We start from the raw sequence: 16,826 nt of genomic DNA, 5'->3' as shown, positions 1-16,826 counted from the left end.
ATTAAAGACAAGGAGGCGAGTATTATCCCACCCACCCTTGATATGATATTGCAGTTATGGCACACATATACACAGGTGTTTCAAGAGTGAACATTCTTGGCTTGTTGTTATTCCCATCCACCCACCCTTCTTGCTTGTTGTTCTTACAGCTACGAGTTGAGGTTCTGATCAGGAGTGTGAATCAGTTACAAGATCTGGAGTGCGTGGTACGAGAGCTTCGCTGGATTTGTCATCATCGTTTATCATCTGATCTGTGCAGTGGAGTCTGGTTTAAAACAGCTACAGAAAGAGGAATTGTGATTAGAGTAATGGATTTATATAAGGAAGGGTCACTGCTCATTGGTCTCCTGCAAGGCATGACCTGTCCTCCATGATGGATTGGGGAACTCCCTTACATTGACATTGAACTCTATTTAGTTCTGTTCTTTACAACTTTTTTGTTTGTAAAAGTTTTTCTTTGCTGCTGTGGTTTCAGAGTAAAGATTGTAATGCATAATACTCGCCTCCTTGTCTTTAATAGAATCTAAACCCCCATCTCACTTTAGTGTGGGGGATTAGCCATTATGAATGACCGCCCCTTATCTGTGGTGCTATGCTCATATGCCTTGTGAAATCGCTGCCAACACTAGAAATAAAAAATTAAATGAACACATATATTCAGGAGGATAGATGGAACGTAACGAAATCGCCTGGTCAAGCCCCGAGTCCTTCTCCTTTGAACACCAGGCCTTCCACGGCTGACAGCAGCCCAGCGGGGATGTGGCAAGGTTCAACAGTTAGGAGTGCCAGCTTTCCACGTGAGACGGGGCGGGACAGAACTCGCTGAAAGAGGAGGCACCATTCGCCAAACCGTGAGAGCTGCCATTAGAGAGCACACGAGCAGCGGACTCTGAAGAGAGCGCCGATAGCCGCCTGCCCGTGAGAGGAGACAAGCTGCGCTTGTAGACTCTGATCCCTACACTGCGTTCTTGCGTTCGCACAATGGAGATGTGTTGTGTCTGCAGCCTCCTGTGGTGGTGCGCGCTGCTCTACGCAGCTCTACAGCTCATCCGGTTCCTTCGAGCGGATGCAGACCTCGCGCTTCTCTGGGCAGAACTCTTCGGGGCCGCTCCAGGTAATCCCGCGCTTCTCGTTGCGCTCATAATACCGGGCTCCCTGCTACGAGTCGCAGGACCCACCTGGCGAGTCAAACGCTCGCACCGGGGCTATATAAGATGCGCACTGGAGAGCACCGGAAGTGACTTCACTGGGTGGGAGTCAAAACAATCCTTTTTTTCTTCTTATAGCAGGGTCGGAGCCGGCCTGAAAAATCATGGAGTGGGCAATTTTAAAACACATGTCATGGCCACGATCAGTTCCTTTGCTTTCTTGGCTTCAGACTAACCCCAATGCATAAACTGCCTCTATGTTCCCATCTGGAAAAGTGCAGCATAGGTTGTTGTTTTGGTAGGTTGCTGTGACATAGTTGCCACCCTCCCCCGCCCCCCCAATATATCATGAGCAAGCCAGGGAGTGTACGTCGTTTAGCATACCGATTGGGGATTCTGTCATGTTCTAATATGTAGACTGCAAAAACGGGTTAATCTGTTTCGGAACCCCACCGGATTTTGAGATTTGTTGTAGCCAGATTTGGGCCACGGGAACCAACATGACCGTTTCATGCTTCCTTGGAATCCGCTTTTTTTCCCACCTGCCAAATGTGGGATTCCATAGTATTGTAAATGCTTTCTGCATAAGTAAACTGCAGGCGCTATTTACACTTTTTGCAAAACGTAGTGCCAAAAAGTTGTAAAGCGTTTTAACATTTTTTATCACCCTCCTCCCCCATGTTTCGGAACCTCCTGAAATGTGGCACAGACTGCATGAAATGAACCCATATGCATGTCAGTGCTAAGGTTGTCAGTCCCCTTACCACGAATAACACTTTTTTAGCAAATGACTAATGTAGTAATATGCAGTGTATGGAGGGTTACTATTATTTTATAAAGAGCAGCTTTTTTCTACTCTCGTACACTGTCAACTGAATCCTTTTTGGATCATACGTGTAGATTTGAGTCCAGTCTGCAGTTTAGGCATTTGATCTCGCCTCTCGGCGTTAGTTGGTACAATATGTGTTAATAATGTTTGTTTTTCACAAGCTAAAATAACACTTATTTTTTTTTTTTTAATAGATGTCTTTGATGTGAATCTAAATCACATAATAAACCAACCTGGCATAATACACATCTTGATAGGAACATGTTTAACAAAACAAGTATGATTGCAGCTTTATTTTCCCCCATCTTGAATGGAAGAAAACAAGTACCAGAATGCAAAGGAATGTCAGCCTAAAAGCTGCTCTGGGTTTGGCTACTGCACAAACCGATCCAGGTACAAGCGGGGGTAGAGCATACCAGTAGATGTGCAGAGCGAAGTGCCTCAGGGAAGTGTAGCATTTTGGAGGCAGGAGGAGAGGGCGTATTGATCGTGAGTTTCTTTTGCTTCTTTCTGCCTTCATTGAAACACTACAATATGTATAATATCCAGAGCAAACCCAAGTCCAACTCTCCGCCAAATAGTACTTTGTCACTTGATCTAAGGAGTATTAACTCCTCCCACTGAAAAATGCTACTCCTGCTGGGGTAGAGTTGTCATTGCTGCAGTCTAAGCCTTTAAAAAACAAGATCATATACTTTTATAGTATTAACACATTTCAATATGTGGAAGTGACATCAAAGCAGGGCGATATTGCCCATAAAAACGGCTGCAACTCAAGGGGCGCGTGACCGTACACCTCGTGCATACCTTACCACCTCCTCCACCTCTTTAGATCTCTCTGGCATATCAGCACTATTCTCTCAAAATGGCCATGTAACCCAGACTCCCAAGGGGAGTTCCTTGTAAGAGGATCACAACACTTCAATTCTTTCAATGGGGTCTATGATGAATACACCTCCACTGTTCATACACTTACATTTGCCTGCCCCAATGGGCACAAGGTGTCCAAATTCGCTGCACCAGACTTCCCATCAGCAGCTTGCAGAGAATCCTACCAATTTGTGTTATAGCTCCATCTCCTCCCTAAATTTAGTTTTGAACTGCATGATTATATACACTTGTGAGTGAAATCTCATGCCTCATCCTTGAAATTTATCGTGGACAAAATAACATTTGTGGAAAACCCAGTGCGTGTCATCCTGCTTGTTTTGTAAATGGGAGAGATTTGCCTAAAATCAATGTTCCTCAGTACAATTATAATGACCAGAGCATTGTGGGATCAGTCATGGTGTGGTCAGATATACCAACATGCTCTCACCCTATTGGTCCAGACACAGGATGTAACTCAGTTACCCAACAATATGGATCTTACTTTAGAAGCTGGCTCCATTAAAAAAGATAACTCGTAGACAAATGGAGGACTTGGTTTTAAATGGAAACAATGTAGTAAGATGAACAAAAACCTCTAGTAAACCAGAGCAAATCCTCCAGGAAATTCTTGCGGTCCCTCAATTTACCCACTTTGGAAAATCCGACAGTTATGAAGGAGAACAAGACATCTGATGCAGCGTACCCGTGCTAGTCATACATCTAATAATTTAGCAAAAGTGATTAAAAAGAAGGGGGGGGGGACATGCTTTCACTACCAAAATGACATTGACAGGAACGTCAAGTATTATCCCTTTTTAAGTTCAGTTACAGTGTCCTCCAACAATGTTTTGATGGTTACTAATGTATGATAACGTCATCAAGGAAGAGTCCCTGCTTGCGGCTGCCGATAACCGATCATCACGAAGAGGGGAACAGTAAAGAAAATACTGGCAATGAAGATCCTGCTTTAGGCATTGGACCAAAGATCCCCTATGTTAAGTAGCCATGTGACCATATGACTGGGTCTAAAAGCTCCATACACTGGTGCTGTAGGTAGAGTAAGTAATTCCAGGGAAGGACAAACTGAAAGTTCTTGTATAAGAATTGGGGCAGGCTGGAAAATTAGGCTTTTGTAACTTTGAATCGTTCTAATATTCTGTCTCTTCTCAATGAAACTTCACATCGTCACATGATTTTATGCAGTGTTATTGAGTTCGTTCAATTTGTTGAGCCATATAGAACGAATATTGTAAAATTGTATTTAAAGTCTTGTTTTATTTATGATATTCCAGAAATTTAAATCTGCTGCCAAGTTGTCATTGAGTTATGACATTTGTGATTATGGTATGGAGGCTCAAACGGGTGACTCCTCTCTTCCTCGCGGACAATAACAATGCAATAAAAGGGAATATGGAAATCAGCCGTTTAGGAAAAATTGATGGGTGACAGAGAGGTTAAATTTAGGTATGAGGAGTCACAGGCCGTACACAGCAAGCTTGGCCATAGGGACCTGCTGCGTTGCAATCTTCTAAGGTGAGGGGCAACAATAAGGCCATGCTTCTTTAACCAAAGTCAGTTTAACTTATGGCACTCAATCAGTGATTCCAATCTGTTTAGTGCCACCCTTTAGTTCCTAGATTTATACACTTTGATTTTATACTCTTTTAAAAGAGGTTTGGATATGTCAGACCCCTTCCTGGATGGGTTTGGGACCTTTTGTACAACCAGCAAAAAAGGGTAGTAAAGGTATACCCTACAGTGATCTTATTTGTAACCATGTGGGATTAGGGCTATTCCTTTCCTTGATCTTTGTCCGGGGTAATGGCCCTTAAACTGATATGGCCACGAGCAGCTCGATTAAGATAATTTGTATTAATGTATACTTTAATCCTGCCGTGCTAAATTGGATACGTACCTCAGAAAATTGGAGAACACTTTGGGAGCTTGGTCAGAAGGGAACTCTTTTGATTGTTTTATTGGTGGGAGATTTAAACTTTTGGCTAGGCTTCTAGGTGCAGACTCCTATCATTTCTATAGCACTTTACAACAACAAAAAATGAATAGCATAAGTAAGTTAGGCACAGTTGTTAGATGCTTTGGGGTTCCAAAAATGCAATGGTGATATACCTAGTAAAACAACATGGGGCAGGGTAGAGGTAGGATTGACTTAAATATTGATGACATTTTTGCCTCTAATTTTTTGTACATGTTATAAATTTACAGTTGATGAGTCACTATTAAGCAACCAGAACTTGTTAATATCTACTTTTTGATAACATTACCAAACATATAGATCCTACTCAAGCACTGAATCAGCTAGTTTGAAGGCCTCAAATTAACTTTAAGTTTAATAGATCTTTATTCCCTTTTCGTTTTACCTTCTAAAGCACTGGAACCAGGCAAGAACAATTTTGTTTTCTACCTTTTTTTATTTTTTATTTTTGGGAACTTTTTTCCAGCCCATAAAGACAATTCTAGCACCAAAAGTATTTGCCCTCAGCCTCATACCTTTGATGCCCTAGTACAAGCCAAAAAGCATGAGCTAAGGCATAACTTGAGAAGGGTTTTGAAAACTAGTCTCAATAGGGAGGAAATGATATCGATATAAAAGAAACTTAAGCAGGGATATAAGAACTGTTTTTTTTTTTTTTTCCAAAATATATTTATTGGTTTTTGTACAAACATTGCATCAAGTGGTAGCGAATACATAAAGAGCGCTGCGAGCAGCGACATTGAGCTTTGAGATGCAAGTAGTAAAACAACAAGGACTATGTCCTTTATAACAAAACAACAGTAATAACAGGTCAGGGGACAGTTCAAGGGGAAGGGCACGCGGTTAATTTAGCACTAGTGGGCTGTGATAGGTTACTAATGGGCGAGTGGGGATCCTTGAAAGTACTTTAGGCGCTGGGTCATGAGTGGGTGGCAGCGAGCGTCAGTTTGTCCGGGCCTTGATGTGTTATTCCTGGATTTAATGGCCGACGGGGTCTTGGGCCAATCGGTATCTCTGCTACTGCGTTGTCCCTTCTGTATTTATTAGGTTTTGTCCATCCAACGTAGGGAGGGGGGTTGTCGTGCCAACCCTGGGAAATTCTGAGTGTAGTCCAAAAAGGGAGCCCATGTTTGGAAGAATTTGTCTCTGTTTCCGAACCGGAGGGCAGTTATCTTTTCAGCTGCAATTATGTCCCAGCATTTTGTCCACCACATTTGTACTGCTGGGCCCTCTGGGTTTTTCCGCAGCCTAGCTATGGAGATTTTCGCGGCCGTCAACAGGTGGGAGCATAACTCTGCTCTGTGCCCGGAGAGGGGGAATTGGCCCTCCCCGCTTGATCCCAATAAAGCGATGCCCGGGTCCCATGGGATGGAGAGACCTGTGATTTTCCCGATGTGATCCAGCACTGATTTCCAGAATTGAATAGCCTTGGGACATGACCAAAACAGATGGAAGAGAGTGCCTTTGTCTGGGCATCCTCTCCAGCAAGCCGGGGGAATCGTGGGGTTGCATTTATTGAGTGTCTCTGGGGTCCGATACCACCTGAAGCATACCTTGAATGCTCCTTCCTGGTTGGAAACGCACTTCGAGCTTCTGTTTGCTCTTGTCCAGATGTGATTCCACTCCTCCAAATCGATTGGCCTCCCGATGTCATTTTCCCACTTCAGCATGTATGGTTCTTTGCGGGGTGGGTCTGTTCTGTCCAAGAGCTTGTAGAGGGTGGAGATTCTGCCCTTTGGTGGGGAGCCTGTGAGGGTGAGTTCCAGGGCTGTGAGGGCCCTGGTTCCGTGACGCTTCATCTCTCTGCTCGAGAGCCAGTGGCGGAGCTGGGTGTATCTGAATCTTTCGCTCTCCGGCACGTCGAACTTTGCCTTGCAGGCCTCGAAGTCTAGGGGGATTCCTTCCTCGTAAACATCTTGTATCCTCTCCAGTCCTCCAACTTTCCATCTCCTGAAGTTACTGGGGTTGCAGCCTGGGGTGAATTCTGGGTTTCCCCAGACCGGGGTGAGTGGGCCCGTCGTGCCGCGGATATTCCATAGTCGCGCCGCTTTCTTTCACCTCTTTACTGTGTTTTCAGTTGCCGATAGAGGACCCATTCCCTTGTTTGCGTTGGGGTCCTTCAGGTGTGGCAGTGAGGTTATAGGGCCTGGACTCCAGGCCTCCTCCAGCTCCAGCCAGCAGGGCTTGGAGGCGGCGGGGAGACAAGCGAAAGCCGATGAGAGCTGAGCGGCCAGAGCATATCTTGCAACATCGGGTGCTCCCAGTCCTCCCGTCTCCCGACCCCGGAGGATGATCTTTCGCGGGATGCGCGGCTGTTTCCCCTCCCAGATAAAGCTCATGATGTTCTTTTGTAACTTCTGGATCTCTTGCTTCGGGATTGTAGTGGGTATGGCCGCACACTGGTACAGGAGTCTAGGTATGAGGTTCATCTTTAAGGCCGTGATTCTTCCCAACCAGGAGATCTCCTGTTTTTGCCAGCGTGAGAGATCGGCTTTGAGCTCTTTCAGGAGTGCCGGGAAGTTGGCTTTGTATAGTCTGCTTATAGCGGCGGGGAGCTGGACCCTAGATACGGGAGGTTCTTTCTGGCCCAGGGGATCTGATATTCTCTCTCCAGGTCCGATAGTAGCTGGCTGGGAAGGTTGATACTTAATGCTGAGGACTTGGTAAGGTTAACCTTAAACCCCGAGGCTTCCCCGAAATCTAGCAGTTCCTTCCATAGGGCTTTCATGGAATCCTCTGGCTTGGTTAAGGTGAGGAGGACATCGTCGGCGTACAGGGCGGCTTTATATGTTTGGGACTTGACTGCCAGACCCTGGATCCCTGCATTGTGGCGAACCCTGATCGCGAATGGCTCCATGGAGAGGGCGAAAACCAGGGGGGACAGGGGGCACCCCTGCCTAGTGCCTCTTGAGATTTTGATCGGGTCGGACTTAGCTCCATTAATTCTGAGGCTAGTGGATGGATGTTGGTAATTTGCTAGTGTCCATTTTATGAAGTGTGGGCCGAAGCCAAAGTGAGTAAGTGTGTTTCGGATATAGCCCCAGTCAAGCATATCGAAGGCTTTGTGTGCATCCAGTGATAATACCATCAATGCCTGCCCCCTCCTATTGGCAGATTCGATGACATTGATGGTTCTTCTTATATTATCGTGGGTGCAGCGGCCGGGTATGAATCCCGTCTGATCCGGGTGGATAATTGACGGAAGCAGGGGGGCCAACCTGATCGCGAGGGTTTTGGTGAAGATTTTTGCGTCATAGTTCAGAAGGGTGATAGGTCTATAGGAGGCACACTGGCTCCGATCCTTTCCAGGCTTCAGCAGGAGCACGGTTATTGATTCTTCCATTGAGGGGGTGGTCGTGCCTGAGAGGAGGAATGAGTTAAATAAGGTAGCCAGGTGGGGAGATAGGATGTATGAAAAATTTTTGTAGAATTGAGCTGTAAGCCCATCTGGGCCAGGGGTTGAGTTTTTCAATTTAGATATGGTTTCACTGACTTCTTCTGCCGAGAAGGGGGCCTCCAGGGCGTCAAGTTGTGGGGATGGGGCGGCAATATATGCTTCTGCCAGATATTTGGCGTGCGCTGTTTCGGCCGTGGGAGCACCCGACATGATCGTTCTGTGATGGGAAGCCATGATTTCAATTTTCTCTTTGGTGGAGTAGCGGAGGGTCCCTTGCGCATCTGCGAGGCTATGGATGAGGTTTCTCGTTCGTTGCTTTTTTAATTTGTGGACCAGGAGCCGGTTTGCTTTGTTGCTGTGAACATAGTAAAACTGTTTAGTATATGTTAGCGCCCTGGCCGCTTTGTCGGCCAGGTGCATTTCTAAGGAGCGTTTCGCCCTTTGTAGCATGCGGCTCGCTTTCCTGTTCGGGCCTCGTTTAAGGATATTTTCTGCTTCTGCCACCTCCGCTTCGAGTGCGTCTTGTTGCAGCTTGCCAAATCGTCTGAGTCGAGCTGTGCAGTCGTTCGCCGTGCCCCTGATGACAGGTTTCATAGCGTCCCAAATCATTGCGAGCGAGGAGTCTTTGGTGGTGTTTTCCCTGAAATAATTTTTGAGGGCTTCTGCCATTTCTGTTCTGATTGCGATGTCAATTAGGATGTGGTCTTGCAGTTTCCATTGTCTCTGGGGAGGTTCCGGGAGGCCTGATACCCTCAGGTTCAGCATGACTGGAGCATGATCCGAGAGGGCTCTGAGCCCGATTTGGATGGATTTGACGCAGGGTATGAGGATGCTTGAGATTAGAAGCAGATCGATCCGTGAGTGACCCAGGTGAACGTGGGAGAACAAAGTGTAGTCCCTTTCTCCTTCGTTGGCCATCTATAGTGTCGGTCTCCCTTAGGAATTCCGCCATGGCAATAGCTTTGCTGAAATCCTCTTTCGATGGAGGGAGCGATTTGTCCAGGTTTGGGTCGGGAGCCAGGTTGAAATCACCCCCTATAAACACGCAACCCTCTATGAAGGCGGTAAGTATTGGTAGGAGATTCCGGAGGAAAGTGCTTTGCCCTGTATTTGGGCAATATATAGCGGCTATCGTGATGGGAAGTTCCAACAGGAGGCCTTTTAACAGGAGATAACGACCCTCGGGGTCCCGCTTGGTGGTGATATTGGATAAGGGTAAGTCCCGGCTTAGCAGAATGGCCACCCCTCTCTTCTTGAGGTCCGCAGAGGCGAAGAATCTTTTGGTGTAGCGCTGAAAGGTTATGCGGCGTTCGTCGCTCCTGAGAAGATGAGTCTCTTGCAAGCAAATGATGTCGGGTGCCAGTCGGGAGAGCCTATGCTCCACAGCCTTCCTTTTCCTGGGGGAATTCAGACCCTGAACGTTCCAGGTCAGGAGCGAAAGTTCCCTATCCGGTTGAGACATTATTGGGTTGGATTGATAGAGGCTTTTACCCTGGGTATTTTGAATTGCGGAGCTGGGGACCCCTCAGATCCGGCTGGCCTCTTCGCTGCTGCCCTGGAGACGCCAGGCAGAGAGGAGCGCGCATCGTCAGCTTGCATTTTGACTGTCCTTTCCCTCTCGCCATCTGCTCGAGCTCCAGCCCATTTCCCCCTGACCAAGGAGAACCAAAAACATAAACTAGAACAGAACCTTAAACAACAAACAGATAAAGGTATCCAGGCCAGCTTTCTACCAACAGGGCTGTCGGCTGGGCCACAGACGCCATCCGTGTCGGAGACCGGGGGGTCTCATGCTATAGTGGTGAAGATCTTGCAGATTGAGAGATCTTGCCGCCGGCTGCCCAGGCCAATCGGCTTGTGAAGTTGGAGGGTAACTTGGTAGCGACTCTGCTGGGCTAGGAGGTTGTAAGGCTCTAGGTTTGAAGACTAGGCTCCCAGGGGGGGCGGTCTGGCGGTTGCTGTATGACTTTGATGAGGAACAGTTTGGAACTGGGCCATTCGGGTTCTCAGGGAGTATCAGTGTTTTTCCCCCTTGCCAGAGGGCCGCGTATCCTGCGTCGACCGACGACCACCCGGGACCAGGGGCGGGGAGATCCCCCCACAGCCCCCTCGGGGGAGCGGGCCGGACCCTTTGGGACCCCCTCCTCCATGTCCGAGTCCATAAATGCTGCCGCTTCACGTGGAGATGGGATTTGCTGAGGTTTTCCCTCCCAAGTGAAGGAGAGGCCCGAAGGGAAGCTCCAGCGATAGGTGATCTTGCGTTCCCGTAGCCAGTCAGCCATGGGTTTCAGAGCTCTTCGCTTGGCTAGGGTAGATGCGACTAAGTCTTGAAATAGGGATATCTCTGAGTCGCGGAAGTGGATCTGACCCATGGCCCTGGCCTCCTGCATAATCTCCTCCTTGAGTTTATAGAAATGGACCCTGACCAGGACATCGGTTGCCCCGTTGGATCTCTGCCTGGGTCTAGCCCTGTGTACTCTGTCCAGCTCCAGGGGGGAGTCATCTGGGAGGGTGATGATGTGGCGGAGGAGATCGGAAACATAGGATGGGAGATCATTCTCCGAGACTGCCGACGGGATTCCCCGGATTCTGATGTTGTTCCGCCTCGAGCGGTTTTCGGCGTCCTCCTGTCTAGCTTCCAGCGCCTCACACCTACACTCCAGGGCCCTAATCCTGTCCGACCCCTCTCCGATCTCAAAGTTCTGCTCGCATAGTGTAGTCTCAATCTCCTCGGTCCTCGCCTCCACCTCCCCCACTCTCTTGTCCAGCTGGGCGATTTGGGTCTTGACTTCTTCAGTGCCCTTATGGAATTCCCTGGTGAGGGCCGATAGAAGGTTCTGGAGGTCTGCCTTCGTGACCGCTTGTGATGCTTGGTCCTCAGGGTGGCCGCTCCCCGCCCCAGCCTCAATACGCTCACCCTTCTTGCTTTTTTCCCCCCCAGCGGGCATGGCCAAAAGTGTGGAAATGTCAGACTGCTTGGCGGCTTTGCCCGATTTGGACATTTTGCCCTGGAGCAGCCCCTGCAGCTAGGACAGAGGCGAGAGGGGGCAACAAGCCAGGCCCGGAGGGCAGCGGAGCTTCCAGGTGGGATTGGTTGCGGCAGGTGCCGCCTTACCTTGTGGCGGTAGTTTAGAAAGTCTGCCTCCCCCCTCCGGGAGTGGGCCAGAAGCGTATTTTTGCGAAAGAAAGTCCAGGAGCCCTGGGGTGCAGGGCAGTCGGTGATGGGTGCCCCGATGCGTGGAGAGTCCTTCGAGCGGTGGGACCCCAGGGCCTCGGGCCGAGTCTCCTGACTACGGTTTCAGTGCATTGAGGGGGGGAGCAACGAGGTCGTTGAGGGGCTCAAGGGCCACCGCATGGGCCGCAGCGGGCGACGAAGGAGGGAGAGCCTTGGATGAGCTCCTGATACAGAAGGGGGGACGTCTCGTGAGAGGATCACCTTGGTTCCGGAGATGGGCCCCCTCCCTGGGAGCTATGTTGGAAGATGCGGTCTCCGTGGGCCCCTGAGGCGGGTCGGCTCCGTCCACACCAGAGCGGGCGGCTCCAGGCGCCCCCAGCCAGCTGAAGCTGAGGGGTGTCGGGGAGAGGGTGGGGGTCGATGAGGGGGAGGATCAGGCCCCGGGCCCTCTCCCTCCGTTGACCGGAGCAGGGGGGGTGCAGCTGGGGGGGGGGGGCTCGACGGGGAGCGTCCACGATGCAGCCCCTGGGCGGCTGTTAAGTTAAGGCCCCCATCCGGGTTCGGAACTGGAGGCTTCTCGGAGCGTCCCGCAGGGTTGCTGGCTTGGGGGCCGGGTCCACGCTGACCCACCGCGGCCGGTGGACGCGGGTGCCGCCCCCGCCGAGGGACAGGGGGCAGACGGGAGACGCCGCTGAGATTATCCGGAGGGAGGGAAGCGAGGAGGCCCACGGCCGCGCAGCGGCCAAGCTCAGCGGGGAGGTGACAGCTCTGTCCGAGGCCGCTCCCGGCTCAGTCCGCGGCCGGCCCTGCTGAGGCAGCTCAGGGATGAGGAATCGGTGAAGGGATCAGCCCCAAGACCCCCGCAGGCGAGGCTCCGAGTGGGCAGGGCGAGGACCCCCCACAGGCCGGCAGCGGTGGAGCCGAGGTCAGATGAGGCTCTCCCCTTTCTCCCGGCGCCGTCCCCGGGTCGGAGGCAGTGAAGGACAGCCGAGAGCAGGCAGGAGAAGGCACCGCAGCAGGACCCCAGACAGCTGCTATCCTCTGTTCGGAGCCTAGAGGCGCTCCATGCTGATCTGTGGGCGTGCGCTCGGCGGGTGGGCTCCGCTCCCCAGCCAGGCCCCGCGTCGGAGCCCAGGAAGAAACGCGGTGCTCACGCCGATCAAGGCGTCCCACGCCCGGTGGAGCCCAGGAAAGCTGGCGCCCCGCTCGCGGGCGGGCGGACGGGCCCCAGTCTGAGTCCGAGACCCGGGTTAGCCGCGGGCCGAGCTTGGGTCTCCCTCATCGACGGCGAGCCTCGGCTGCAGTAGGGTCCGCCATTTTGAATCTGCTCCGTGGCGGGCTCCCCGTCGCCTCGAACCCAGGAAATCAGTCGAATGCAGCGCCGTAGCTGGATCGGTGAGCACCTAGAGCATGCCCCTGCTTCCGTGCATCGCAGCAATGATTTTTTAAGTTAGAGGACTCAGGATTCACCGGGCATTGTGGATGGCAGCGTGGCACCAGCCGGGAGCTCCTACAGAGCCGTTCCGACCGCCATGGCTCCAAGCCACGCCCAAGAACTGGTTTAAGAAACATACATATCTTATCCTACAACAGGATAGTGAGTCTAAGCTTAAAACCCCAATAAATAAGCCAGCGACTAACCTTTGGGAACTTGTGAATAGTTTATTAGTCAAAAGGCGCGTGTCAAATGAACCAGATTGCTGTGTCTGAGCAGTGTTGTTTTTGGAAAACTGTTTGCTCCCACTTCGGGTGCAATCATTGAAGTGTGGTGTGTACCCTGCGGAACCTAAATATCATGGTTGGTGACATGGAAATCAAAGAAATCGAGAACCGATGTGCCGGACGGCTTTGAATGGTACACTCCATGGGCTCCTGGGACTGGGTTGATAACTTCTCTATTTTGCTTGAGCAAATTCTTATCTCTAGACAGTCACTTACCTCCTGGAGCCTAGCCTACATAGCACCCCTTTATAAAAGGGCATTGGTCCGAAACATTTCCCATCGCCTAGCTGGAAGTTTGCAGCAAATTATTTGCTGGCTTTGTATTAACTGAGCTTAAATGGACTTTGGGAAATAATCGTCAATAATCGTCAAAAAATGAATTCAGACTGCTTACAGCAGGAAAATTGGTATTTCATTAAAAGGTTTACTATTGCATTTTCTGTAAGGTCAGGCCTGGATAGCACCTGGGGGCTACAACAGCCTATGCAGCATGTATTGACTGATCAGGAATATTCGAGAGATTAACAGCATGACGCTATGGAGAAAGCTGGAGAATTGGGGTACTCCATTAGGTCTCCGCAGTATCTTGATCACTGTACATACACACACCAGAATCCAACTGGGCAGCCTGCCTGCCGGAATCTAGACATTCAGGGGCCTCCGGCATGGATGCGTTTTATCTCCCAGCCTATTTAACCTCTCCCTCTCTTACAATGGGATTGGTCATCTGAAGAGTGTTGCATATGATGATGACATTGTTGTATTCATCCCGTACTGCACTCCAATGTTTTCTGGACAGATTTGATGTATTTGTGACTGAATTTTCTTTGGCGATAAGCATGTTGAAATCAAATGTGATTACATTTTCAAATTGCAAGAATCCGAATATATTTGGGTGGAAAATCCATTCTACAAAATTGGGATAATGATTTGTTATCTATTTACATAATACTAATGGGAAGACATTTTATTATTTTTCTTTTTTTAGGTCTTCCTATTAGTAAGAGTTCTCAATTCCACTGATTGCTGGCTCAAGTAGAGTGTAATGCCATTTATCGCACAGTAAAAAGAATACATTTTAAATATGGCTGATTTTTCACTGCTTCCAGTTGTAAATTGTTATCAGGCCAAAATAATACCCACCCTGATTTACGACCTTGAGCTTCGAGATATTGGGGAAGGTAAACCATCAACTAAATTGCAACGATTATTGCGGAGACTTACGTGTGACTTACCTACTGTGCCTGTCCGATTCTGGCCGGATTTCAGTTGCTTGAAGGGTCCTTGCGAAACATGCAAACTGGCGCCCCGGCCACAGTGGAAACTCTTCCCTTTTTCTGATCTAGCACACAGAAGAGTTTTACAATGTGCAGGAGTGCTGCGCCCCCTTGCCTGGTGATACTCAAAATCCCCGACACGGGAGCTGCAGTGATGACAATGCAGAGAACACTATGCGTTTTTTCATTTGGTAATCAACAACACATAAGAGTTGTTTGGTTAATTACCTGATATCCTGTATTGTCAGGCTTGAACCATTTCATGTATCTATTCTGTTCGTATCACAGAACTAATTGGATTTGTAATCTTTTCAATCTATTAACTTGTCTCACTGCGGCATAATTGGGTCATCACCCATACTAACACCAAGTACAAACCGTTTAAAAACACTGACAACACTTAGTAATAATGACAACGACAGACTAATTCCTTTGAAAAGAGAAAGCAAATGACTGAAAAGATTCACTACGGGAACTCCAAACTGACATATGGGTAAACAAGCAAAAAACAAGGGGCGGGGGTGTCCTGGGAGTCCCTCTGCGGGATACTAGTCCCAGTTACGAGAGACTTACCCAGAGTCTTTAGCTCACTCTCTTTCACAGAGGAGAAATATCTAAAACCTCAGTCTATGTCCTGCCTTAGGGCAGTCCAGCACCGAAATGCTAAGCAATTCTCCTCTGAACAAGAGTACCAAGAGCAACCCCAGACATGTGTTTCGGTCTGGTTGGCCACATCAGTAGGGTGGAGCTGTGTCTCTCTAAGAATAGTGAGCGAGGGGTACACGTATGTATTCCCCTAGTAACAGGGTGAGATCTAGTTACTTAAATATGCAAAAAACAAGGGGGGTCCTGGGAGTCCCCCTGCCGGACATTAGTCACGGTTACGAGAGACTTACCCAGAGTCTTTAGCTCACTATCTTTCACAGAGGAGAAATATCCAAAACATCAGTCTTTGTCCTGCCCTAGGGCAGTCCAGCACCAAAATGCTAAGCAATTCTCCTCTAAAGAGTACCAACAGCGACCCCCAGACACGTGTTTCGGTCTGGTTGGACCCCCCTTGTTTTTTGCATATTTAAGTAACTTTGGGTCAACTGGCAGCCATCTTGCAATGGGGAACCAAAACGAAGAATATGTGCAATATAACCAAGCAAACACCTCCCGAATTCGCTTAATAGCGAAAATGTTTCAAAGCACCTTGGTACTGATGTGTCCACATCGGTTGTCAGAGGCGACCTGGAAGGAGCACAGTCACAGGGTGAGCTATAACAATACGTTCCCCTTTCGACCCCTCCCTCCAGGGAACAAACTAGTACCCCAACTGGGCTTGCCCGGATAGGATTTATGAAACAAATGCAACAATTGTGGCGCATGAACGTCAATGCCTTCACCCAAGAACTCTCTTCAGGCCTGTAACCCTTCCAATGGAACAAATACTCAACAGGACCCTTAACCTGGCTGGCATCTAAAACACGACTGATTTCGTAAACCTCATCCTTGCCTACAGCGGCCGGTCTAGGAGGGGTACGGTCGGGATAAGTCCGAGAATGGACCATGGGTTTTGGCAAGGAGATGTGGAAAACAGAATGAATCCTAAAGGTGTTAGGTAAAGTGAGCCAAAGAGAAACAGGGTTGATCACTTTGCTGACAGGAAAAGGGCCAATTAAACGGGGTTTGAGCTTGTGAACACAGGAAGGAATGGAAATGTTGCGAATGGACACCCAGACCAGATTCCCCCACCTTGTACAACAGGCGCTGTTTCTGCTTTCGATCAGCAAAACGTTAAGATGAGAACTGTGTATCTTCCAAGTGCTTTCTAGCTCAAACCATACCTTCCTGGAGATTCCTAATCAAAATGGAGGCTGAGGGAACAGAAGTATCAGGATGTATGTGTGTGGGTAAGGAATAAGGGTGAAACTCATAGGAAACATGAAAGGAGTGTCCTGGAGAGATGTGTGCATGGTATCATTATAAGCATTTTCAGCCAGGGGCAGTAATGAAGCCAAATCACCAGCATTTTCGGAGAAGTAACAGCGAAGGTACTGGCCCAGTATCTGATTAGCTCTCTGTCTGGCCATCACTTTTGTGGTGATAAGCAGACGAGAAGTGTAAATCGATACCCAGACGATGACTTGGAGTTCGCCGGAATTGCAAGATGAATTTAGATCCTCTGTCTGAAACAATAATGCTAGGCATCCCATGGAGCCTGAACATGTGTTGTAAAAACATCTGTACCAGAAAGGGTGCTGTAGGTACTTTAGGAAGAGCAACACAATGCCCCATTTTCGTGAAGGAATCGATAACGGTCAGGATTGCTGTTTTACCACCTACCAATGTCAGGTCAGAAGTCCATAGAACAGGCATGCCAAGGTCTCTGAGGAACGGTTGACAGATGAAGAAGAACTATAGGCTTCCCTT

At 49.0% G+C, this 16,826-nt stretch overlaps 1 protein-coding gene across 2 annotated transcripts in view; it reads left to right on the top strand.

Moving 5' to 3' along the window:
• The first annotated feature begins 812 nt into the window (after positions 1-812).
• DHRS7 (dehydrogenase/reductase 7) overlaps positions 813-16,826 on the top strand; it is a 399,399-nt gene continuing 383,385 nt past the window's right edge. Inside the window, exon 1 of one of the 2 annotated variants that reach the window (XM_069638906.1) lies at positions 813-1,114. In XM_069638906.1, the coding sequence (XP_069495007.1) occupies positions 982-1,114 (133 nt within the window). In that variant the 5' untranslated portion in view covers positions 813-981. The remainder of the gene's footprint in view (positions 1,115-16,826) is intronic. The other variant, XM_069638905.1, reaches the window with a different exon arrangement.

This window comes from Ambystoma mexicanum, chromosome 14 (genome assembly GCF_040938575.1).
Source record: "Ambystoma mexicanum isolate Mex_15411 chromosome 14, UKY_AmexF1_1, whole genome shotgun sequence".
Taxonomy (NCBI): domain Eukaryota; kingdom Metazoa; phylum Chordata; class Amphibia; order Caudata; family Ambystomatidae; genus Ambystoma; species Ambystoma mexicanum.
This window is presented reverse-complemented; position numbering and strand designations above follow the sequence as displayed.